Below are 25,614 nucleotides of genomic sequence, written 5' to 3'. Positions count from 1 at the left end.
ATATGTTTTGTGGTTCAGTGATGTTCTCATCAGACTCTAGTAACAGAAGAGATGGTACAAAATTGACACTTAATTAGTACTTAACAATATAGGAGGTAAACTTTCAGCCCCTACCCAGATCTAGCCAACGGTCAGAACATTCTCCACAGTTGAGTCGAGAGTGAGATATGACTTTCTAACGTACTCTGGTGCCTCACATTTGGCCATGTCCCCTGGAGGGGGAGACCTGGTGGCACTCAGAGGAAGGACAGCAGGTTGCCAAGAAGAGACTTGATACCCTATGAGCATATACAGGGGGAGGTAATCCCCCTCAGGAACAGTCATAGGGGAGGGGAATAATGGGAAAATGGGAGGGAGTGAAGAATGGGAGGATACAAGGGATGGGATAACCATTGAGATGTAACAAGAATAAATTAATTAAACAATTAAAAAATAAAAATAAAGAATTCTAAGTGTCTTCTTGGAGATCAGCATCCTTTCTAATAAATGCACATTAGGCTAATTGCATAACTTCAAAATGATGTAGTAAAAGCTCTTTCCTGGAGTGCCATGATTCCTTCTGCGTTTCTTATTGGATTCTTCATAAGTATCAAACTGTTTGAATTTCAACTTGGGTCTAAACATCAAGTTTAAATAAACACTGAGAACGAAGAATTGGTGAAGAAAATCATCTTTCATTTCTGTTCAAAATTAGAGAGACCTCTATGCTTGCTGTTCACTCGAGGGAATGAAAACATGAAAGGTAATTCCCCTAGAGATGGATCTCCATGGAGTCATTAGGCGATGATTTATTGCCACGGAAGAAAGATTGCTCCTCAATGGTATTCAGAGACTATCTTCTCTGTATCCACAACATCTGGCTCCCATTGTCCCTCACCATCCACTCAGCATCTCATTAAATGACCATTAATAGTTTAAAACACCTACAATGCCACCAGGTCTCAGAGGAAGGACAGCAGGTTACCAAGAAGAGACTTGATACCCTATGAGCATATACAGGGGGAGGTAATCCCCCTGAGGAACAGTCATTGGGGAGGGGAAAAAGGGGAAAATGGGGGGGAGGGAAGAATGGGAGGATACAAGGGATGTAACAAGAATAAATCAATAAAAAAAAATTTAAAAATTAAAAAACACCTACAATGTAAGTCACATGGATATGAATCCACTTATATGGGTATTTTAATATATGACGTGTACACCTAACAGACCTGCTGAAAATAACTATCCAAGGACATGGCCATTGGGCATTATTAGTAGGGATGAAGTTTCATAACATGTAACCATATATGTATAACTACATGTGTTTAGACATAAATATATACATATCTATTTATGTAATATATTTAATTATTGGCACGCATGTTTGAATTAATGGATATTGGTGTAGAAAATAGTTGTTCTCACAGAAATAGAGGCAATTGGCAGTCTTCACATTAAGTCAGATAAATAAGATGCAACACACATCACATGGCTTTCTCATCCTTGAAGCCTAAGGTATTTATGGATTTGTGGAATAGCAAACATAAACGTACAAAAGACTGAGACACTGAGATATAAATAAGAATGTATTGTGGAGAAAGAGAGGGAGACAGATCAGGGAGTAAAGGAAGGAAGGAGGGAGAGTAGAGGATGGCTTGTTGTAAAACCCATCACTACGTGCACCGATGATTTCAATTGAAGACTGCTTCTAAAACCATATGTTTACATCTTACTGTACTTGCTGTCACTTTTACCACTAAATAAGACACACTGACTGAAAAGGCCCGGCATGGTGTTTCAATTTAAAAAAAAATGGGCCACATAGGCCCATGGGGTGTGGACATTAGGGGGTGTAGCCTTGTGACAGATAGTGCGTCTCACTTTCTGCTGCCTGCGGATCCAGATGTGGAACGCTCAGGTTCTTCTCTAGCCTCCATGTCTGCCTGCATGCAACCAGGAAGTGAAATGTCAGGTTTGAATAAAAATGGCCCCTAAGCCTGGCCTGGTGGTGCATGCCTGTAATCTAAGCCCTAGGAGAGGCAGAAGCAGGCATATCTCTGTGAGTTTAAGGCCACCCTGGTCTACAAAGGGAGTCCAGGGCTACACTGAATGACCCTGTCTCAAAAAAAAAAAACACCCCCTCCAAAAACATCTGGCTTCTACAAAAATGGCCCCTGTAGGGCCACAGGAAATGGCAGTGTTAGGGAGTGTGGTCCTATTGGAGCAGGTGTGGTGTATTCAGATGCCTATGTAGTTATATCCTCCTGCTGCCTGCATATAAAGGTAGAACTCTTAGCTACCTCTCACACCTTCACCGCCTGCATGCCTCCATGCTTCCTGCCATGATGATAACGAACTAAACCTCTGAACTATAAGCCAGCTGAACTAAATTTTTTCCTCTATAAGCGTTGCTGTGATCATGACGTACCTTCAAAGCAAAAAATGCTCTCACCAAAAGATGTATCACTTAGAACAGTTGCTCAAAGCACATCGCATTTAGAAGGCACAGTTCATCTGAGTTACAATAGCAGAAGAACAACATATTTGAAGAAACCCACTTTTCTCTGGACTCATAAGGTCCACTGTTATTATCCATGAATGTTTCTGCACATCAAGCACAGCGGGTAGCTTAGATTCCATGACATTGGGTTCAGTAGCCCTGTCTCAAGCATTCAACACAGAGGGTCCTTTCCTGCAATCTGGTGTCAGTTGTAATATCATTCAAAGTAAAGGCTAAGGCTTTCTTACCTGACAGCCAAAGCTCTAAACAGTTACTGGGCACTGACCAAAGGTGTGAACTACTCAAGAAATAGCCATAGCATGTGAACCCAACTCCAGTTGGGGGTCAGAATGCCCAATGTAAACTGAGCACTGCACAACCTGCTGGATTTATTCTGTATATACTCAACACGGGAGCTCTTCTCTTCTTCCTTCATTAGAATGAACCTGTTATATGCCTGTTGTGAAATACACAGAAGGGTCACATGCCCTCCTGAGATGACACTGTAACTTTACTGGTGTAAACTCCTAGCAGAGAAGAACCCTATTATGTAAAATCATACAGTAAACAGTTTTCCAGTTGTTCTAGGATTGGAGGAGGACAAACTACTGTTAATATACTCCTTTCCTCAAAGTAGATCCAAGGGTTGAGGGAGTGTCCTCTCACCTGTCACCACCAGCTCCAGTGTGTCACTGTGATTTGACCACCCAGCAGAATTGTAACAGTAACAGTGATATCGCCCTGCGTTATGCATTTCCATGGATGCTATGAAGAACTTGACCTTGTTACTACATTTCTTTGGAATTTGTCTGTCCCAGGGTGCAGGGCTTCCTTCTTTATACAGGAAATAAATTTGGGTATCCATGGTCCCCTTACACCAAATGGTCACAGAATTCCCAGAGGCGATCACAGAACCTGGCTCTGCCCACAAGGTAGGTTTCTTGAGGGTACCTACAAGGAATTAGGAGAAATGGTGGGTCTTTGAGCAGTTCTAAAGTAAAGACAAAACTTATTGCTGACAGGCCACCAGGATGAGACTTGATAGGCTGTGACCCATATGTTGGGGAAGGAGGTCCCTTCTGTCACAGACCTAGGGAATGAGAATAGGGTGAGAGAGGGAGGGGGAAGAACAGGAGGATAAGAGTGAGGGGATAACAATGGGAAAGTAATCCGAATAAACTAATTAAATAAAAATAATAACTACTGCTATGAAATTTACCCCTGAACATCAATTGAATCAGTAAGGCCATGGGTAAGTCAATAACTCTCTTGACATTCCCAAGTTGGATTATCACTATCCCCTGCCCTCCATTACTGAACAGTGAGTCCTACAGTCAAGTGTCTCAGGATTACTGAGAGCTCAGCTTCAAAGCACACCAGTCTCTTCATTAAGCATTTGTGTCAGGAGCAGTGTGACTCAGAAGAGTCTCAGGCTTCCTTACCTGAGACCAGGAGCTCGAGGGGGTCACTGGCTTCTGACCACACATGAGGATTAGTAGTGAAATAGCCAAAGCATCTAAACCTCCACGTTTCCGTAGAGGTTATTGGACCCACTTGGAACCTGGCCAGATTCACCCCAGAGTATTCATATATGGAACTGTAGATTTTCTGATCATCCTTCCTTAAAATGAACCAGTTAAATTTCTGATTCGAGGCACACGAAATGGACACAGTCTCTCCTAACTTTACAACAGGGTTTTCCAGGGCCAAAAGGGTGGGTTTTTCATAGACTCCTAGGAAAGATATAAATGGAATATTAAATGAGTTATACAGAACACATTGTCCCCCATGGATAGCCTGTGATATATAATTGTGCTAGATAAGTGTTTACTGGAGCATAATAGGGATCTAAGACCCCTTAGAGCACTCTCACCTGTAACCACCAGCTCCAGAGTGGCACTACGTTCTGACCACCCCACAGAGGTGTAAGAGTAGCATTGATAGCTCCCTGCATTCAGTTGTGTCACAGATGAGATGGTGAAATCTGCCTTATTTTTGTGGCCCTTTTGCTTCTGTGTATACCAGGGTTCTTGGCTTTGCTCTCTATATATAACATATATTTGGGTTTCATGGGTCCCTTCACACCAGATGGTCACAGGACTCCCTGATATCACCACAGGACTTGGATGAGCCCAGATGGTGGGCTTATAGAGGATTCCTGGAGAAAAGTAGAACAGGAGGAGTGTGTTAGGACAGTGCCTGAAAGAAGGTCATACTTGCAAAGGACACTTAAGCTGAACTACAACAGCAAAGGGACACATAAAGACACTACTTTAACCTGGAACTTGGCTTCCACTGTTAATACCAACCGTGATTTCAACACTTGAAGACCAACTGTATCACTCATTTGGTGACACTGGCTTAAATAGCACCAAGTCTCAATCACCCACCACACAACAGGTTCTGTGTCACCTGTACTATCATTCAAGGGAGAGGATAGATCTTCCTTACCTGAAACCAAGAGCTCTAGGTGGTTACTGGGCTCTGACCACAGCTGGGGGCGGCTCATATAATAGCCATGACATATGAAACTCCATCTCTCATTGATGGTCACAGGACCCACTTTGAATATGGCCTGGAATATCCCAGTGGTTGTATTCTGTTGAGGCACAGCTGTGGAAAACTTCAATTTTCCCTTCATTAAAATGAGCCTGTCATATGCCTCTTGAGAGTCACATTGAAGAGTCACATAGCCTCCAACACTCACAGCAAGGTTGGGAAAGGCTGAAAGGGTGATGTTTCCAGAGAGATATCCTAAGAGAGGAGAGGAAACCCTTTCAGTGGACTCATATGGGAAGCATTGTTTTCCTCTTCTGACATTTGAGAAATAAACCCCAAGTGAACATATTCCTTTACTCATGGCAGATCCTGAGGTTGGGGAAGGGTCTTCTCACCTGTCACTACTAGTTCCAGGATGTCACTTTTTTGTTCTGACATGTAAGTAGGGTTTTTACAGGAACACCAATAATGACCTGAATGGTACCATTCAACTGAAGAGATAGAGAACTTGGCCTCGTTCTTGGTTTCAGGAAGGGTTGTTTGTAGCAGGTTATCTTGAATTCCTTCTTTGTAGAGATAGTACTCCTTAACATGTAGTGGCCCTTCACAGAAGATTGTCACCTGGCTCCCAATAGCTACCACACTGCTTGGCACCACCCTGATTGTGGGTTTACAGGGCTCCCCTGCAAGAAAATCGGCAGCTGGGTCCAAAGACTTCTCCTCAGATACCAGCTCTCAGACCCAGTATGTTTCAGGCATCCCAAGGGTCAGTGCATACCTGCTGTTCTCCATCTCTGCTGCTCAGGAATGACATGTAGTCCCCACAAAAGATGTCCAATCTCAGACAGCTAAGCAAACACTCACCTGAAAGTGCAGGGTTCCCAGAGACCAGGCTCAGTCCTGCAAGAGAGTTACCTCTAAGTGTTCGTTGTGAATATGGGCAGACCCTGCAATTGCAGATGATTTCTGAGCTGTTGAGACATTCTGATGGACCATGGCATGGGTTTAAGGTGCATTCCCTCTCAGACCAGAATTCACCCTCTTAATCTTCGCATCTCACCAAGACACAGCAGGGCAGTGAGAGTGGGAGTCATGGCATCTTCCAGTTGCCAGAGGTGGCAGATATTTGGTCCTCTTGGTGTAAGAACCCACACAACGTGTATGTCCTATGCAGGCTGATTTTTCTTTGTTTTATGAGGAAATCATCTTATCAGGGTCTGAGGAAGAGGAACTAATCTTGTGGGGAGGCTGGCTTCTGTTTCCCCAGTTCTGTGCTGGGTTGGGATGTAGATTATGTGGCTTCTGTATATTGGTTGCTCTTTACTTTTGGTTTTGTTTCTCAGGTCTCATATTCCTCATTCTATTCCCTCAGCTTTCTGTGTGCTGGCATTACAAACACACATTTGGCTCTGATCTCCGTGTGTAGATCATCACCAATTTACTCATCTCCATCTGCCTGAATGGTCTCAATCACCAGAAACTAGGACTAGACACGAAAAACAACCTGCCATCTTCCTGTTCCAGCACTTTCACATGAGGAAGCTTAGAGCTGGTGGCACTTTTTTTGTCGAAGCTTCTTCTTGGTTCTACTTATTCAAACAGACCAAACTAATGGCCAGTTGGCTACCAGGACCTTGAGATGATTTGAGGATGTTATGTAAACTTTTCCCGGGGATATATAAACAATGCCTATTCATTAATGACGAGACACCACACAAGGCTCCACACAAATCCAACTGGTGAACTAATGGGCTATGTTAGGGTCCGTTACAAATGTGTGGCCCTCTCTGTGTATCTATTCAATATAGTAATTGAAGTTTTATCTAGAGAAATAAGACAACTAAAGGAGATCAAAGGGATATAAATTGGGAAGGAAGAAGTCAAATATTGCTATTGGAAGATGATATGATACTATATATATGTGAACTAAAAATTCTACCAGAGATCCAACAGCTGATTCAAACCTTCAGCAAACTGTATACTAAATTAACTCAAAATATCAGTAGTTCTCCTCCATAGAAATGATAAACAGACTGAAGTGTAAATTCCCAAAAATCACCCTTCACAGTAGCCATAAAATATAAAATATGTTGGTTTAATTCTATCTACTTAAATGAAAGACCTGCATGGTATGAACTTTAAGTCTCTGAAGAAAGAAATTGAAGAATTTATCAGAAGATGGGAAGATGTCCCATGCTCATGGATGACTAGGATTAACATACTAAAAGTGACCATCTTACTGAAAGCAATCTACAGATTCAATGCAATTCCTCACAGAATTACAACAAAATTCTTTACAGATCTGAAAAGGACAATACTCAGTTCCATATGGAAAAATTAAAACTCATAATAGCTGAAATAATTCTGTACAATAAAAGAATGTCTAGTGGTATCTATATTCCTGATCTCAAGCTGTAGTACCAAGCAATAGTAATCAAAAAATACATAGTTTTCAAACACACACACACACACAAAAAAAAAAAACAGAAAGCTTGGTCAATGGAATCATATTGAAACCCAAGAAGTAGAGTCAGTTGCCTTCTCTTTCCTCTATCCCTATTATTCTCAAGTTTCATCTTTTCATGGTGTCAAAGTGTCAGGCACTTGTCAGATTTAGAGTTTCCCTTGATGGCTGTTTCCAGTTCTGCGATTGTATCTTCAAGTCCCAATATTCGTTCTTCCATTTCTTGCAATCTGTTAGATAAGGCCACCTCTGAGATGCTTGCTTTCTTTTCTGATGCTTCTCGATCACGTTTTTCTTCCGTGTGTTCCTTTATGATAGCTTCCATTTTTATCTTCAGGTCTTGAACTGCTTTAATGATTTCCTTCATCTGGTTATTTGTATTTTTCTGAAATTCTTCAAATGCCTCTTTATATGACTCTTTTAAATCCTCAGCCCTCTTGTTTGCCTCCTCCTGCACTTGTTTACAGATTTTATTTGTTTCTTCCCTTATCATCTTACTTACTGAGGACTTGAGGTCATTTTCTTGTATATCAATTGTTGTTGTGTTCTCCTGGTTGTTTTCATTGGGATTTCTGGGATCTGGAGATGCCAACCTGTTTTGGTTTTTGTTAGCATTCTTTCGCTGTCCTCTTGTTATTTTGGTGACTCTGGTGTTGGGAGGTGGTTTGTAGTGACCTTCCCTGTTTGAGAGTGGATAGTTGATGCCTGATTATAGGTAGGGTGCCCTTGCCTGTGGGAATCAGGGAGTATTTCCCTGGACCAGGCAGGTGATTCAGATTCTACTCCTGGAGATTTTTCTCAACACCTTAGGCTCCAGGCTGAGTCATGCAAAGTAGGTTTCTGTTTGGGCCTTTTCACCTTACTGCTGTAATTCAGATCAGCAGTTATAGGATCTAGAGTAAGGTCAGCACCCAAGCTCTCTGGTCGTGTGGTTGATCCCAGCTGCCTGTCCTTCCTGTTGCTTTGTAGCCAAGACCCCAGGGGAGGGGAATAGGGGGGAAGGGGGAGGGAGGGAGGAATGGGAGGATACAAGGGATGAGCTAACAACTGAGATGTAATATGAATAAATTAATAATAAAAAAGGGGAAAAAAAGAAAACCAAGAAGTATAACACACCGATGGCTACTTGGGTTTTAACAAAGGAGCCAAAACATTACAATGGAACAACAAAAAAAGAATCATCAACAAATGTTGTTGTTCTAAGTGTATGCTTGCAAGTAGAAGAATGCAAATATATTCATACCAATAAGCCTGCATAAAACCGAAGTCTAAGTAGATCAAAGACCTGAAGATAAAAGTAGAAACACTAAATTTGGTAGATGAAATCATACAGAATATGCTTGAGTGCATTGGCAGAGGACACAAATTCCAGAACAGAACACCAACAGCTCAGGCACTAAGCTCAACAAGCAACAAATGAGACCACATGAAACAGAAAAGGTTCTGTAAGGCAAAAGACACCATCAAAAAGAAAAACTGCCAGCCTACAGAACTGGAAAATATCTTCACCAAACCTAGATCTGACAGAGAGGTTATGTCCAAAATATATAAAGTACTCAAGAAATTAGACAGCAACAAACAAAATAACCCAATTAAAAATGGGTTACAGAGCTAAACAGAGAATTCTAACAGAGGCATAGTGAATTGATGAGAAACACTTAAAAATGCTCAGTGTCTTTAGTTATCAAGGAAATGCAAATCAAAATTACTCTGAGATTCTATCTTACACCCATCAGAATGGCTAAGATCAAAAACTCAAGTGACAGCACATGCTGGCAAGGATGTAGAGAAAGGCAAACACTACTTTATTGCTGGTGGCAATGCAAATTATTACAACCACTTTGGAAATCTATCTGGCGCTATCTCAGAAAACTGGGAATAGGGCTTCCTCAAGACCCAGCTATTCCACTCCTTGGAATATACCCAGAAAATGCTCCACCACACAACAAGAACTTTTGTTCAACTATGTTCATAGCAGCCTTATTCATAATAGCCAGAACATGGAAACAGCCTAAGTGTCCCTCAGTAGAAGAATGGATAAAGAAACTGTGGTACATTTACACTATGGACTACTACTCAGCTATTAAAAACAAGGAATTCCTGAAATGTGTGGACAAATGGATTGAACTAGAAATGATCATAATGAGTGAGTTAACCCAGAAGCACGAGTCAAATGGTATATACTCACTTATATCTGGACACTAGCCCAAGGGGCATGTCCCATGAAAGTCTTCACTTACCAGGAAAGTGAGCAGAGGGGAAGACTTCCTACTGGGACTCTAGATGAGAGAAGCAATGGAGAATGGGGAAATAGAAGGATTCAGAGGGTCTTAAAAACCTACAAGTAAAACATTATTATGGGCAGGTCTGGGCCCAAGGGTCCTGCTCAAATTATGGCACCAGCCAAGGACAATACATTCAGTAAACTTCAAATCTCTCCTCAAATCTAGCCAATGGACAGGACATTCTCCACAGTTGAGTAGAGAGTGGGGATTGACTTTCACACAAACTCTGGTGCCCCATATTTGACCACATCCCCTAGATGGGGAGGCCTCGTGGCACTCAGAGGAAGGATAGCAGGCTACCAAGAAGAGACTTGACCCCCTATTAGCATATACAGAGGGAGGAGGTCCCCCTCAGTCACAATCATTGGGAGAGGAGTAAGGAGAAAATGGAAGGGAGGGAGGAGTGGGAAAACGCAATGGATGGGATAATGATTGAGATGTAATATGAATAAATTAGTAAAATATATTTTTAAAAAATATATTAAAAACTCAAGTGACAGCACATGCTGGCACAGATGTAGAGAAAGGGGAACACGACTTTATTGCTGGTGGGAATGCAAACCTATACAACCACTTTGGAAATCAATCAGGTGTTTTCTCAGAAAATAGGGAAGAGGGATACCTCAAGACCCAGCTATTCCACTCCTGGAAATATACTTGAAAGATGCTCCACCAAACAACAAGGACATTTGCTCAACTATGTTCGTGGCAGCCTTATTCATAATAGCCAGAAACTGGAAACAACCTAGATGTCTCTCAGTTGAAGAATGGATAAAGAAATCATGGTACATTTACACTATGGAATAATACTCAGCTATTAAAAACAAGGAAAATTTGAAATTTGCAGGCAAATGGATGGAACTAGAAACAATCATCTTGAGTGAGTTCACCCAGATGCAGAAAGACTCACATGGTATATACTCACTTATAATGGACACTAGCCCAACATGGATGTCCTCTGAGAGTCTCTCCTCAACCAGGGATTGGGACAGATGCTGGAACTTGCTTTTGTGACTCCAGGTGAGAGATATATGTGAGAATGGGGAAACAGAAGGACCCAGTGGGTCCTGAACCCCTACAAGAAGACCATCAAGGCTGGCATATCTGGACCCAGGGGGCATACACAAACTACTGTACCAACCAAGGACAATGCATGCAGTAAACCTAAACCCCTTATTCAGATCTAGCCAACAAATAGTGCATTCTCTACAGTTGTGTGGAGAGCAGGGACTGACTCTGACATGAACTCTGATGCCCCCTATTTGACCACTTCCCCTCGGTGGGGAGGTCTGCTGGCACTCAGAGGAAGGGGAAGCAGGCTGCCTAGATGAGCCTGATAGGCCATGATCATATGGTAGGAAGGAGGTCCCCTTCTGTCACAGACCTAGGGATGTGGAATAGAGTGAAAAAGGGAGGGAGGGGGGAACAGGAAGATACAAGTGAGGGGACAACAATCTAGATGTAATCTGAATAAATTATTTAAAGAAAAGAACAAAGAAAAAGTGAATGTCCCAGGCCTAAACAAAAGGGGAAGAGATACTTGGAGTGCACACTCAGCAAAGGAGCTTATGTGCTGTTCTAAGTGAAACTCAACACAATTTCTGGGGTAACATTTTATAGGGTGTCTTCTGCAATTAATTTAATCTGTAGTGTGTTCTTACCATAAATGAGTAAAGGAAATTATCAAAGAAAAATGTGCCCATGTTGCTACACTAAGAATATAACCACCACATAGCTGTGGGAGGGAGGGGTAACAGTACTACAATTGTAGAAAACTGATAAAAACTTTTGTAGTAGTCTGAACAAAATTACTGGGTACATGAGAGGTCTAAGTGATGTGTGGGTTTCCATGTGTGGCCAATATAATAAACCTAAGTGCATGGACACAGTTATGGTTGAGCAAGTCAAGAGAAAAAGAGTCTTTTTTCTTATCACAATGAGGGTGTTAGAAAGGTGTTTTCACTTCCTGAACAGAATGACAATAGCTAAGGTTCTAAGATCAACAATTAAATAATGGGGCCTCATGAAACTTAAATTCTTATGTAAAGCAAAGGACACTGTCCACAGAATGAAACAATGGCCTACAGACTGGGAGAAGTTTTTCATCAACTCTACCTCTGACAAAAGGTTAATATCCTAAACATATAAAGGACTCAAGAAATTACACGGCATGGTACTGGCATAGCAACAGGCTGGTTGACAAATGGAATTGAATTGAAGACCCAGAAATAAGCCCACACATATTTGAACACTTGATTTTTGACAAAGAAGCAAAGTCTATTCAATGGGAAAAGGATAGCATCTTCAACAAATGGTGCTGGCATAACTGGATGTCTACATGTAAAAAGATGCAAATAGATTCATATGTATCACCATGCACAAAACTCAAGTCTAAGTGGATTAAAGACCTCAACATAAAACCAGAGACATTACATTGGTTATAAGAAAAAGTGGGGAAGAGCCTGGAACACATTGGCACAGGAGACAACTTCCTGAACAGAACTCCAACAGCCCAGGCTCTAAGTTCAACAATTAATAAATGGGACCTCATGAGGCTGAGAAGCTTCTGTAAGGCAGAAAACACTGTCAACAAAACAAAGCGACAGTCTGCAGACTGGGGAAAGATCTTCACCAACCCTACATTTGACAATGGTCTAATATCCAAAATATATAAAGAGCTCAAGAAATTAAACTACATCAAACCAAATAACCCAATTAAGAAATGGGGATCAGAGTCAAACAGAGGAACATCGAATGGCTGAGAAACACTTAAAGAAATGCTCAACATCCTTAGTCATCAGAGAAATGCAAATCAAAACAACTCTGAGATTCCATCTTACACCCATCAGAATGGCTAAGATCAAAAACTCAAATGACAGTACATACTGGTGAGGATGTGGAGAAAGGGGAACACTCCTTCATGCTGGTAGGAATGCAAACTTGTACAATCAATTTGGAAATGTATCTGGCACTTTCTCAGAAAACTGGGAGTAGGGATACCTGAAGATCCAGTTATTCCATTCCTTGGAATATACTCAGAAGACACTTCACTACGCAACTAGGACATATGCTCAACCGTGTTCATAGCAACCTTATTTGTAATAGCCAGAACCTGGAAACAACCTAAATGTCCCTCAGTCAAAAAATGGATAAAGGAACTGTGGTACATTTACACTATGGAATACTACTCAGCAGCTATTAAAAACAAGGAGATTCTGAAATTTACAGGCAAATGGATGGAACTAGAAATGATCGTCCTGAGTGAGTTAACCCAGACCCAAAGAGACTCACATGGTATATACTCTCTCATAATTGTACACTAGCCCAAAAGAGATGTCTCATTAAAATCTTTACTTACATGGAGATTGGGATAGATGCGGGGACTTCTTATTCGGATTCTAGATGAGAGAAAAATGGAAGAATGGGGAGATAGAAGGATTCAGTGGGTCCTAGAAACCCACAAGAAGATTATCATGATGGGCAGATCTGGAGCTTGGGGGTCTGCTCAACCTACTTCACCAACCAAGGACAATACATGCAGTAAACATTGAACCCATATTCATATCTAGCCAATGGTCAGGACATTCTCCATAGTTGAGTGTAGAGCAGGGACTGACTCAGACATGAGCTCTGGTGCTCCATATTTGACCACCTCTCTTTGATGGGGAAGCCTGCTGGCACTCAGAGAAAGGATAAGCAAGCTACCAGGAAGAGACTTGATAGGCTGTGGCCATATTGTGGGGGAGGAGATAACCTTCTTTCTCAGACCTAGGGAGGGGAATAGGGTGAAAGAGGGAGGGATGGAGGAAAAGGAGCATACAAGTGAGGGGACAACAATTGAGATGTAATCTAAATAAATTAATTTTTTAAAAAATCAGAGATCTTTGGCTGGGTGCATGGAGATGCAAGAGGACTCCGAGTGGGTGTTAGAGAAGCAAGAGATAGTGTCTAGTGAGAATTGCTGGTTCTAAAAACTGTGGAAGGCAACCAGGAATCAAGAGATGTGGGTAGTGTCTAGAAGCTGGAAGATGCCACGGACCCTCTCTAGCCCCCCATCTGCTGTTCATCATCAGTGTTTCCCCTTGCCAACCAGACGCTGCACAAGCCCTCAGCCATTCCCCATCTTGAGAAACAAGCACAAGGCCCTTCCTGTGTCCTCCATTCTCCAATGGCAACTACTGTCTCACAGCAAACCCCTTACTTTTTTTGTTGTTGTTGTTTAAATCTGGGCACCTTCTGTTTAATTCCTAGTGTCTCATTTTCTCTGAAGCTCACTCCAGGCGGAATAAGCACCCTATTGAATGATTAATTTTCAGTTCTTATCTGACTCAACTTAGAAGAAGCATTTAACAGGTAATCACAGCCTATTCCTTGAAAGCCAGTCTGTTCCTCAGTTCCCTCAATGGCCCTGTCTCTCCAGCCTCTCTCTCTCTCTCTCTCTCTCTCTCTCTCTCTCTCTCTCTCTCTCTCTCTCTCTCTCTCTCTCTCTCTCTCTGCTCTTCACTCTTTCCTCTTATGCTGAAATTCCCCAGAAGTTGAAGCTTCTTTATTTTCTTTTCATTACCTACCACCATCCTCTTGGCAGTTTAAAGCCTTCTTGATTTTAATACATAGCTGGCTGGCATTACCCTAGCACAAAATTCTCTGCAGAACTACATATTCAGCTATCCACATAGCCATCTGCCCGGCTAACTAGAGGCTGTAGTAGGCATCTCAACCTAGTAAGGAAAACTACTAAGGAGAAACCTGTAGTTTCTCCATAATAGTTCACAATTGTTCTATACTTTCCATTAACTCAAGCCAGAAGCCTTGGAGCCATCTTTGACTCTTCTTTTTCCTCATATTTTCAAAACAAACACATCTTCAAAACCAAGGGACATATCTAACAACTATATACTAAATCTACACTACAGAAGAGATGGGTGATTCTGGGAGCAGAACTGTGAAAGGACAAAATGGAAAGGATCATCTTACTTTGTCACAGTTGAGAAAGTGCAGAAATAGGTTGGGGACACTTCAGGAAGACACAGAAGCCATGATCTGAGCATGAGGATTAAACAATGATTTGGTGGGCTACAAGTTACTGATAAAAATAAATTCATTTTAATCAATTCACGGAGAAGGAAAATGCCTTATTTCTGTAAAAAAAAAAAACCAATTAGTACATTTAGACAAAGTGAATTAGAAAAGTTACCAATTTTCACTGTACTAATTACCTATGTATACAAGAGTAATTCATGCAAGACAAAAGCAGCAAGTGCGGGTTCGATGAGGAGCAGGCTGTTGGCAATGGCATCTCAAAGACTCTCCCTGCAAGTCTCTATTTGTTACAAAGGAATAACAGAGACCACAGTGGAGAAAGTAGTTTTATCAAAGCCAGACAGAAGATAATCTACCCTGAGATAATGCAGTGCGAAGGGCATGGCATCTGTTCCACGCTGTGCCCACCCCAAATGTAAAGTGTTAACTTAATTATGAGAAAATTCAGAGATACGCAAGGTGAGGGCCATCTAAAGAACAACAAAATATTGACCTGCACTTTTAAAATTATCAGTATCATTAAAGGCAGAGGAAGCTGAAGACAGGTCACATTCTGTGACACATGGCCCATGGTACTCTTCTGCTTTAGCCAGGATACTTGGGGAGAAATAGTGACATCTGAACCAGGTCTCAGGGTCACATTAGTTATCTAATTTTGATAATTGTTCTAGAATGTGTGGGGTGTGTGTGTGTGTGTGTGTGTGTGTGTGTGTGTGTGTGTGTGTGTGTGTAAAGAGAGGCAAAGTATATATAGGGACTCATTGTATTCATTTCTAAAACTTTCCATGACCCTAAAATTATATTAAAATAAAAATATTTTAAAATTTAAAAAAAGAAATTAAACACCGTCAAGCCAAATAATTTAATTTTTTAAATGGGGTACAGAACTAAGCAGAGAACTTTCAATAAAGGGATATTGAATGGTCAAGAACCACTTAAAGAAATGCTCAACATCCCTAGTTATCAGGAAAATGCAAATCAAAATGACTCTGGGATTCCATCTTATACCCGACAGAATGGCTAAGATCAAAAACTCAAGTGACAGTACAGGCTGGTGAGGATTTACAGAAAGGGGAACGCTCTCCATTTCTGGTGGGAGTGCAAACTTGTACAACCACTTTGGAAATCAATCTGGCACTTTCTCAGAAAATTGGGAATAATTTTCCTCAAGACCAAGCCATACAACTCCTGATCATATCCCTAAAAGATGCTCCATCATACAACAAGGACACTTGTTCAACTATGTTCATAGCAGTTTTATCCATAATAGCCAGAATCTGGAAACAACCTAGATGTCCCTCAACCAAAGAATGAATAAAGAAACTGTGGTACATTTATACAATAGAATACTACTCAGCTATTAAAAGCAAGGAAATCTTGAAATTTGGAGGCAAATGGATGGAACTAGAAAAAACCATCCTGAGTGAGGAAACCTAGACCCAGGAAGATATGCATGGTATACACTCACTCATAAGTGGATATTAGCCACATAATACAGGAAAACCACCCTACAATACAGAGATTGATGCACCAACCAAGGACCATGTATGTGGACCTGGACCCTCTGCTCAGATATAGTATATAGGCAGCACAGTCTCCTTGTGGGTCCCACAATATGGGGAGTAGGGACTACCTTTGACATAGACTCTGGTGCCCGTTACATGATCACTTCCCCCTAGCGGGGCAGCCTTGCCAGGCCACAAAGGAAGAGGACACAGGTAGTACAGATGAGACTTGGAAGACTGAGGTCAGATGTTAGGGAGGAGGGCTCCTCTTTCTGAGGACTAGGGAAGGGAGGGAGAGGGCGTGATGGAGAGAGGGTGGGACTGGGAGGAGATGAGGGCGGGGGCTACAATTGGGATGTAAAATGAACAAATTAAAAATAAAAATTTTTAGAGTCCCAATAGGATGTCCTCCCCTCTGTCCCAGTTTCCTGGTAAGTGAAGGCTTCTGTGGGACATGTCCCTTGGGCTAGTATGCAGATATAAGTGAGTATATACCATTTGATTCTTTCTGCTTCTGGGTTAACTCACTCATTATGATCATTTCTAGCTCAATCCATTTATCCACAAATTTCGGGAATTCCTTGTTTTTAATAGCTGAGTAGTATTCCATAGTGTATATGTACCACAGTTTCTTTATCCACTCTTCTACTGAGGGACACTTAGGCTGTTTCCATGTTCTGCCTATTATGAATAAGGCTGCTATGAACATGGTTGAGCAAATTTTCTTGTTGTGTGCTGGAGCATCTTCTGGGTATATTCCAAGGAGTGGAATAGCTGGGTCTTGAGGAAGCCCTATTCCCATTTTTCTGAGATAGCACCAGATAGATTTCCAAAGTGGCTGTACTAGTTTGCATTCCCACCAGCAATGAAGGAGTGTTCCTCTCTCCCCACATCCTCGCCAGCATGGGAGAATAGCAAAATAAAAGGATACAGAGGGTCCTAGAAATCTACAAGTAGAACAATATGATAGGCAGATTTGGGCCCAGGGGTCCCGCTCAAACTAAGGCACCAGCCAAGGACAATACAGGAGGTAAACTTTAAACCCCTTCCCAGATCTAGCCAATGGTCAGAATATTCTCCACAGTTGAGTGGAGAGTGTGATATGACTTTCTCACGTACTCTGGTGCCTCACATTTGACCATGTCCCCTGGAGGGGGAGACCTGGTGGCACTCAGAGGAAGGACAGCTGGTAGCCACGAAGAGACTTGATACCCTATGAGCATATACAGGGGGAGGTAATCCCCCTCAGGAACAGTCATCAGGGAGGGGAATAATAGGAAAATGGGGCGGGGAGAAATGGGAGGATACAAGGGATGGGATAAACATTGAGATGTAACAAGAATAAATTAATAAAAATAAATAAATAAAAATAAATTTTTTGAAAAGAAGTGTGTTTTCTTTTCTCCCATGGGCTCCAGGATGCAGCAGTGAAAGACATGAAAGTATCAGTAAAAGAAGGCATGTCCAGCAGGAAGAGCTTGTTTTGTGGGCATGAACTGAGTTTGATGTGTGAAATCTCAACTGACTTTGAATGTCAAAATGAAATACTGTGAAATATTTCAGGAAAACTGAGCCCTCTGGAAGGATTTAGCATTATGAATGAAGAGGACTAGAAAAGTTTTTCCAAAAATGCTGTGAAAGGAGTGGGCCTGCTGGGGACAGGCAAAGAGGACAGAAAGACCTTGGTGTGATGGTAATAACAGAACATTTTGAGTCACACTGAGCCTTGACTGTGCCAATGACCAAAGAGTAGAAATAACGCAGAGTAAGGCTGTTTGCAATTAATACATAATAATGAAAGTGGAATGGCGTGGAAGCTGTGAGGTCCACTTTCTTCCTGGAGTGACCGAAAGTGTGGGAAGGTATGCACAAGCCCTAGCTGCCTTGCTGAGGAGCTCACCTAAGTCCTAGACAGGCTGTGATTTTTTTTACTTGCTGGTAATTTACCTCTTTTTCTGGCCATCAAGCAGAACCCCAGCTCTTCTTTATTTTAATTAAAATATATCTTTAATATAAATAGAATCATATCACTTTCTTCTTCCTCTTTTCCCTCCATTCCATCCTGGTTACTCTCCTTTGAATGTCTCCCTCTTTTTTGGTCATTATTGTTTTACACGCATGTGCACACACACACACACACACACACACACACCTGTTTTGTTTTGTTTGTCCATTCGTCCATGGCTGACCACTCTGCACTGAGCAACCAATAAGTTATTTTTTTTTCCTCTGACTCTCTTTTAACCCTTTGAGTCTAAATCTTCTCACTTTTTCTCTTCCCTCGGTCACTCTTCTCTCCAGACTGCAGTTCCTCAGCTAACACTACAGACTGTCTAACTGCCCAGGCACTAATGCTCCCTGTAAGATATTCAATGCTTTCCCTTAAAATATGGGAGTAACATTTACCAATGCTAAGGTAACAGCCTCCCTTGTTCCTCCCTTGGGCTACTATGATGATGTCCTTTATTTCACTGTTAATGTTCAGGTCATTCAGTCTGGTGATGTGGAGGCTTTAATTTTGTACTGTACATTTCTCAAAAAAGAAAACAAGATACAAGTGGTGGTAATGACTCACTGATCTCTCCAATCTCTACAACAGGATATGAGAAGCAATAGTGTAGCCTTGGAGGAAATGCAAATGATCAGGAAGACTTACATAATGTGAGAATACTGAATACTTGGGGAGGTCTATATTCAGGGAAATTGTCCTTCTCTCTTCTGGACATGTCACAACCCCAAAGAGAAGAGCATGCAAATTCTCCATTTACTTACATTGCACACAATCCTCAGGTCCTACTTTATGCCTCTGTATCTGTCTGTTCTGAATGTGTCACAGGACAGCACTCACCCAATAAGTGACACTGTGTGCCCCACTCTTTCATTAAGCACAATTTAAAGTTCATCCACATCTTAATACACAACAGTGTTCTGATGGGTAAAGTCATATTTTCTTGCTTCATGTCAATACTTTAGATGTTTCTGAGACCCAGATACTAATGTGTGATAAGTAATCCTTTCCCCTGATGAGACCTCATGAACAAGTGGTGTTCCCCCACCAAGTCACCATGAGAACCATGCAGAGAGGCCAGAGGTTATAGCAACTTCCTCTTCTCTGGTCCCTGCACGGAGCTGACTGACTTAGGGGTAGGGGAGAGCCTGGGACTTCCCAGCAGCTGGGTTATTTCTGTTCCATGCAACTAGCCCTTTCCTTTTGGTTCACTTCACGTGCTCTCTATTCCTCCTTTCATGGCCTCAAATAGCAATCTCTGCATTACTGAGAAGTGACAGAAATTGGTAAAGTTGAGATGATCTTATTTTCTTCCCAAGACAAAAACAGTGTCGTCCCCCCCCCACCACCACCACAGCACTGGGTTTCATGAGTAAGGAAGACCACAGTCTCAGCTGTGTAGGTTCTGTGTGAAATGCCTTTGCATTGACAGTGCTTGTTCAGAGCTCTGTGATTCACAGTGTCTATTAGCTTTCATGCCTGTGAACCATGAGATGCCTATTTCTTCAACAGGATCAAAGTCTAAGGCTTTCAGACTCTCATGAAATCATGGCAGGATGAGAAACATCTTTCAGCGGAGGAAAGTATATTAAATGTGCACAAAGGCCTGTTCCATTTTGGGAAAAGGTGGTCAACTGCTAGACAGAAACCCAACAACGCAACTGGATACTCATGTCCTAACAGTGATACATTGTTACAGACCCATGAGGCCAGCGTCATAATCTAACACCACCTCCAGACAAACGCATTATAAGAAACAAAGTATTCATGAATGTCTCCTACAAACATAAATACAAAGTCCCCAAAGAACGCCATTCATACACCACGTAACAAAATCCCAGGAAAGGGCAGGTCACACATAAGACGGTGGTCCCACAGGATCGTGTCACCTATGGAACTGTATCCATGTGATTTTTATGATGTTCATATAATGGACATATTTCTTAATATGCCTTTATTGTTGGACATGCAAATTTAATCTGATGCCGTGTAACACGATAAACACATCAAGAACAACAAGATTTGCCATATTATATAAAGCTAGCTCAACAACCCTAAAACTAATTAATAGCAACACAGTAAAAGGAGAAATGAAAGAAATGAAGAGAAATAAAGAAATAGCATTTTCCAGTGCCCTAAACTCGTTTATTAGAAACACTCACCATAAGATAGAAAACTCTCTCCATTGAATAAGATCATATTAAATAAACCTAAAAATTAACATCTTTTTTTTTAATTTTTATTTTATTTTTATTTAATTAATTTATTCAGATTACAACTCAATTGTTATCCCATCACTTGTATCCTTTTTAAATGGTGAGAAATGAGACGTTTCACTTTCATGTAGGAAGAAGACAACAATGTCTACTCTCTTCATTCACTTTCAACCTTGTTCTTGAAGTCCCGGCTAATAAAGGCCAGTAAGGGAAGGTTCGCATATTCAGAATGACTGCGTGCATGATTGTCTATGCAGAATTTCATAACTGTTAACTTTGTAGAATTAAGAAGCGGTTATTTTTTTCCCATTTTATTTGGGTGGGTGTGGTGTGTGTTGTGGTGTGTGTGTGTGTGTGTGGTGTGTGTGGTGTGTGTGTACGCATGCATGCGTGCATATGCTTACCTGCATGGATGTTTATATCCACATCGGTCAGGAGATGTCAGATTCTCTGGAACTGGAGTTGTGAACCACCATGTGGCTGCTGGAAACTGAACCAAAGTCGTCTGCAGGAGCATCCAATGCTCTAAACCCAGTCATCTCTCCAGTTCCCAAATAAATGATTATATCAGAGAGTGTCAAGGTTGGTTTATTTACATGTCAATTGTTTTTTCATGTGGCAGCAATTGACAGTTAAATTTGATTGAAAGTATATCAATACCATATATCATTTCCAGACTTCTTTTTTTTTTTCAAATATTAAGTAAACATTTATAGTTTTAAAGAACATATTCAAACTAGTAAAGAATCAGAAAACAAAATCAGAAAAACCTACTGCTTAATTACAGTTTTTGCTTTCTATAAAGCAAATGCTTAAGAGGGAAAAACAAACAGTTCGGTAAGAGTTGATATTTACTTCCATTATGTGATTTCAACTATACACTGATTATCAACAGACACCTAGAATTACATGAGTTAGGAAAGGGGCCTTATAGAGTGTTTTATATGGTATAAAAATTTACTAGGCATGTTCAAGCAACAACAAATAATGCAAGCCAGGTAGAGTCCATTGTTACGAGAATGATGGTTGTTATGATAACATTTCCAGACTTCTTACAAACGGATTTACATATATCTTGTGAAGTTAGCCATAAAGAGATTATATCATATACAGCAATCAGCAAGTGTCACACATCAGAACTCTTGTAGAAAGTGATATCACAAAGCCATGTCAACCATTCTCCCATCACAGAAGTCCCTCAAACATCACCGTGTTGATGGCTGGCAAGTCTTTACATTTTAGGAGAAACCACACAATAAGAATGTGGTGAGAATTGAAGTTTGAGGGTCCCAGAGACAGTTTCAGGACCTGATTTTTGTTCAATTATTTTTATTTTTGAAATCTGAATTTTGCTCATAGCTATTGTTATCGAGCCAAATATCTTGTTCTTGGTAGAAAGGACAAAATCCACAAAATGCAATGGGCAATGTGGCAATTTATAATGAAGAGAAATGTTACATTACGTAAGAGAAAGTGGAAGATACACGAAGGTAAGGACCCACCGGGCTTTAAAACGGGATCTTCCTTTGCATGTAGTAAGAAGAGAGGAAGCATCAGTCAGCAAAGGCTCACAGCAAGGTGCAGAGAAAGTCCTAATCTGGTGGGGGAGCACTCTACCCCAACACCAAGACCTCTCCCTGAACCCAAAAACACACTCTTTCCACTAACAATATTGAAAACAGTTTCCCAAATAAGCCTCAGATTTTCTTACAGAAATACTTGGAATCCTCAGACATATTTCCCAGAATCTACCACCCATCTGCACTGCTTCCTCTTCTGTTTGTTTCCCAGATGTGTATCAGAGCTGACTCTGACTGACTGTGCCGAGCCTTTAGCTGCAGAATCCCGAAAACCAGGAAGACCAAGGCAACCAAAAACAATCTTGGATGACGTTCTTCACTGTATGATCCTGGGGCTGTGAGCCTGCGAATGAACAGGGCAGGGCAGACAAATGTCACTCCTAGATGAGTGAGTGACCTTCCATAGCATCTCATTCCACTGGATAGGGAAGACTTGATTTTCTGGGTCCAGCCCTTAATAAAGAACTGCCATTATTCACCTGTCTTGGCTTCTGATGAGTCCATAGTCTCAGATGTTCCTGAAAAAAAAAATACAAGGAAAAGAGGTGGAATGCAGGACGTACTTAAGAGACCCGAGCCTTTCACATGGGATTCATGTTATTTCTTTTCTTCCTTGCATGTTAGTCTCATCACACTACTTCTTGAAGATTCTTTCCCTGCTTTGGCAGAGCTGCCTCTGGTTTTCTTAATGAATTCTATAGCTCCAGTGATCCTTATTTCTTCAGAATATTAGTCTCATCACAAGTGATGAACTTGTGATAAAAAAAAAATGTTGTCCCACTTCAGAATGAATGAAGCCTGCTTTGCTCTCTGCTCAGTCTGGGATATAGAGGGATGGACACAATCTCCCTTGAGTTACTAGCTGAGGACCCAAAGCCCAGGGCTGATGGGTACTCCTCAGGAGCTCCTGGAGTCAGGACACAGGAGTATGAGACTTTGTCCCTTTCATGTATAACAGCTATTTCCATGGTGTTTCACCATTTGTTCAGCATCTTATTAATTAAAATATCCTCACAAGGACTTGTAGATATCCTTACAACACACACACACACACACACACACACACACACATACACATACACATACACACATGCATTTGTGTGAGATGATAATAATTAAAAAAGAAAAGGCCTTGAATTTGACAGGGCTATAGGAGGAGTTGGAAAACACAGACAGATAAAGGGGTGTAAATGATGTAAACACAGGATACATCTATGAAATTCTAAAAAAAAAAAAAATTAATTAAAAACCATATACATGATTATGCAGGTGGCGAGCAACTAAGAAAACTGTGTTTTTCCATAGGACCCAGATTTGATTCCCAGGACCCACACAGCAGCTCACAGCCATTTGTAACTGCAGCCCTAGAATATTTGATGTCCTCTTCTAGCCTCCAATGGTATTGCATGTAAGTAGTTTACAGACATACATGCAAGCAAAACACCAATACACACAAAACAAAATGAAATTGTATGCACGTGTGTGAGTGTATGTTCACGTATATGAAAGTAGATGTGAGTAGACTGAGGGAATGTAGGGTAATAGAGGGATGAGAGAAAAGGGAAGGGTCATGGTGTGAATAGGGTAAAACTACACAATATCCCTGTATGGAGATATCTTTCTAAAACTTATCACTCTCAAAAAAAAAAAAACTTATCACTCTCTATAGCGGACATACACCAAGAAATAATTTTTGAAGAAGTAGAATTTTTACCTTAGTGATGACTTTTCTCAGTGAATAAAAAAAAATTAAAATAAAATAAAAAGCTATTGAAAAAGAAATAGCCTACATAAATATGGAATAAAATAATGTAGAAAATTAAGGGTTTTTTTCTTTTGTATGTTTCATCATTTAAATATAAGTCTCCCAAAAAACTAACTTGGTGATTCCTAGACAGGTCTGGAGGGACTATGTTGCGGGGGTTTGTGGGGAGCCAAGACCATAGCCAGCAAGCATCTCGGACCTTGGCATAATACATTGAGTGGACCTGGGGCAGGCTGCCTTATGACCTCTTTCCCTCCTTGCCTCAGGGCACATTCCAGAAGGCTGCCTTGCGACCTCTTCCCTTCCCTCAAGGTACTCTCCAGCTGTTCTCAGTATTCTCGGAATTACAGAGGCCTTCAGAGGAGGAGCGAAACAAAGTCTATAGCTAACACCTGTGGTTCCAGATGCCTGACAATTCCACCCAGCCCCAGAACCACAGGGGCCTCGCCCTGTCAAACTTCCTGACTTCCTGATATCTTGCGAAAACCGCCCACCCGGATCACCCCACTCAGCCTCCTGCTTCAATGGTATATAATTGTTTGTGAAAAAATAAAATTTGGTCAGCTTGATCAGACTCCTTGACTTGCTGTCCGTGCTTTATGTCTCTTGTCCCCCATTCTCTCCCTAGGGGTCCGAGGGTCCCAGTTGATTGTCCAGCGGGTCCAGACATGGGTTGAGCTGATTCCTCCTCATGCTCACCACCCATCACCCTTTGGAAGTGTTACCACCCTTCACACTCTGGAAGTGTGACTTCAGAAGAGGCAGAAACAGCACTTAGCTACCCGTTCCCTTGACAGCAAAGCTCGTGGGATACAGTTTAGGATCACAACAAATGATTGAGTCATCCTAGATGGGGCTGCCTCACCTGATATGCCTATTTCCAAGGAGTCACTGGGCATGGACCACTTCTGTGGATTTCTTTTGTAGCAACGACAGCATCTGACTGTCCCCCTGTTGCTGGATGTTATAGTGCTCACAGAAAACATGGCTTGCAAATGCCCAGTGAAAATACACTGTGAATCCAGGGTTCTGGAGAACTTGGGTTCTTCTTCCTTGGTCTTCCATGAGATACATTGAAGGGTCCAGAGTTCACAACAGGGTTATTCGGATTGACAATCTAGGTTTGCTGTAGGGGTCTCCTAAGAGAGACAGAGAGAATGTGTTAATTGACTCACAGCTTCCACGCTGTCCCATAGTGATGCATTTTGAGTGAGGGCACCCATTTCCTAAAGTGAGAGTTGGCACTGGAGATCCTACATCATATGTGCCACCAGCAGCGGGAGAGTCACTGTGCTCTGATAAATCATCATGGGTTTCATAACAACAGCATATAACCCTCAATGGTGCTGCTCGATAGAGGAGCTCAGCTTTGTTCCCAGCCTCAAGTGAAGTCTGTTTGCACCAGCAATCTGGACTTCTCTTTTTTATAGGCTTGGTATATGCTTGTGAGCCCTGGAGGTCCCCTCACATGAGATGGTCATCTTCATACCTCTGTGGACCAAGCACCCTGGCTGAGCCCTGCTTTGGGGTGGATCCTTGCAAGGAAATCGGAGCCTCAGTCCTAGATCCGCCCCATGCAGATCTCACTGTTCAGTCTGGGGACCCTCTTGGTTTCTCCAGGATTAATTCACCTCTGCCGCTCTCGTTGCTTCCAAGAGACTGCAGCTCACATGGGGCTTCATCGTGGGGATGGACCCAGAAGAGAACACAGGAAACAGCCATTCTCACGGTTCTGGGTATGGTTTCCTCTGGAGAACAGCGTGGAGCCACCTC

The 25,614-nt window shown here is 41.6% G+C and overlaps 1 protein-coding gene across 1 annotated transcript; it reads right to left on the bottom strand.

Moving 5' to 3' along the window:
* Positions 1-498: 498 nt before the first annotated feature.
* On the bottom strand, positions 499-25,563 carry LOC127203012 (leukocyte immunoglobulin-like receptor subfamily A member 6). The gene is made up of 8 exons (XM_051161826.1): positions 25,473-25,563; positions 5,401-5,712; positions 4,931-5,347; positions 4,353-4,637; positions 3,922-4,212; positions 3,146-3,430; positions 2,860-2,971; positions 499-616 (listed from the first exon to the last, which is right to left on the bottom strand). Exons 1-8 carry the CDS (start codon positions 25,561-25,563, stop codon positions 499-501), a joined length of 1,911 nt encoding a protein of 636 aa, XP_051017783.1.
* Positions 25,564-25,614: the final 51 nt, after the last annotated feature.

This window comes from Acomys russatus, chromosome 19 (assembly GCF_903995435.1).
Source record: "Acomys russatus chromosome 19, mAcoRus1.1, whole genome shotgun sequence".
NCBI lineage: Eukaryota > Metazoa > Chordata > Mammalia > Rodentia > Muridae > Acomys > Acomys russatus.
Note: the sequence above shows the minus strand (reverse complement) of the source record. Positions and strands in the feature narration are given on the sequence as shown.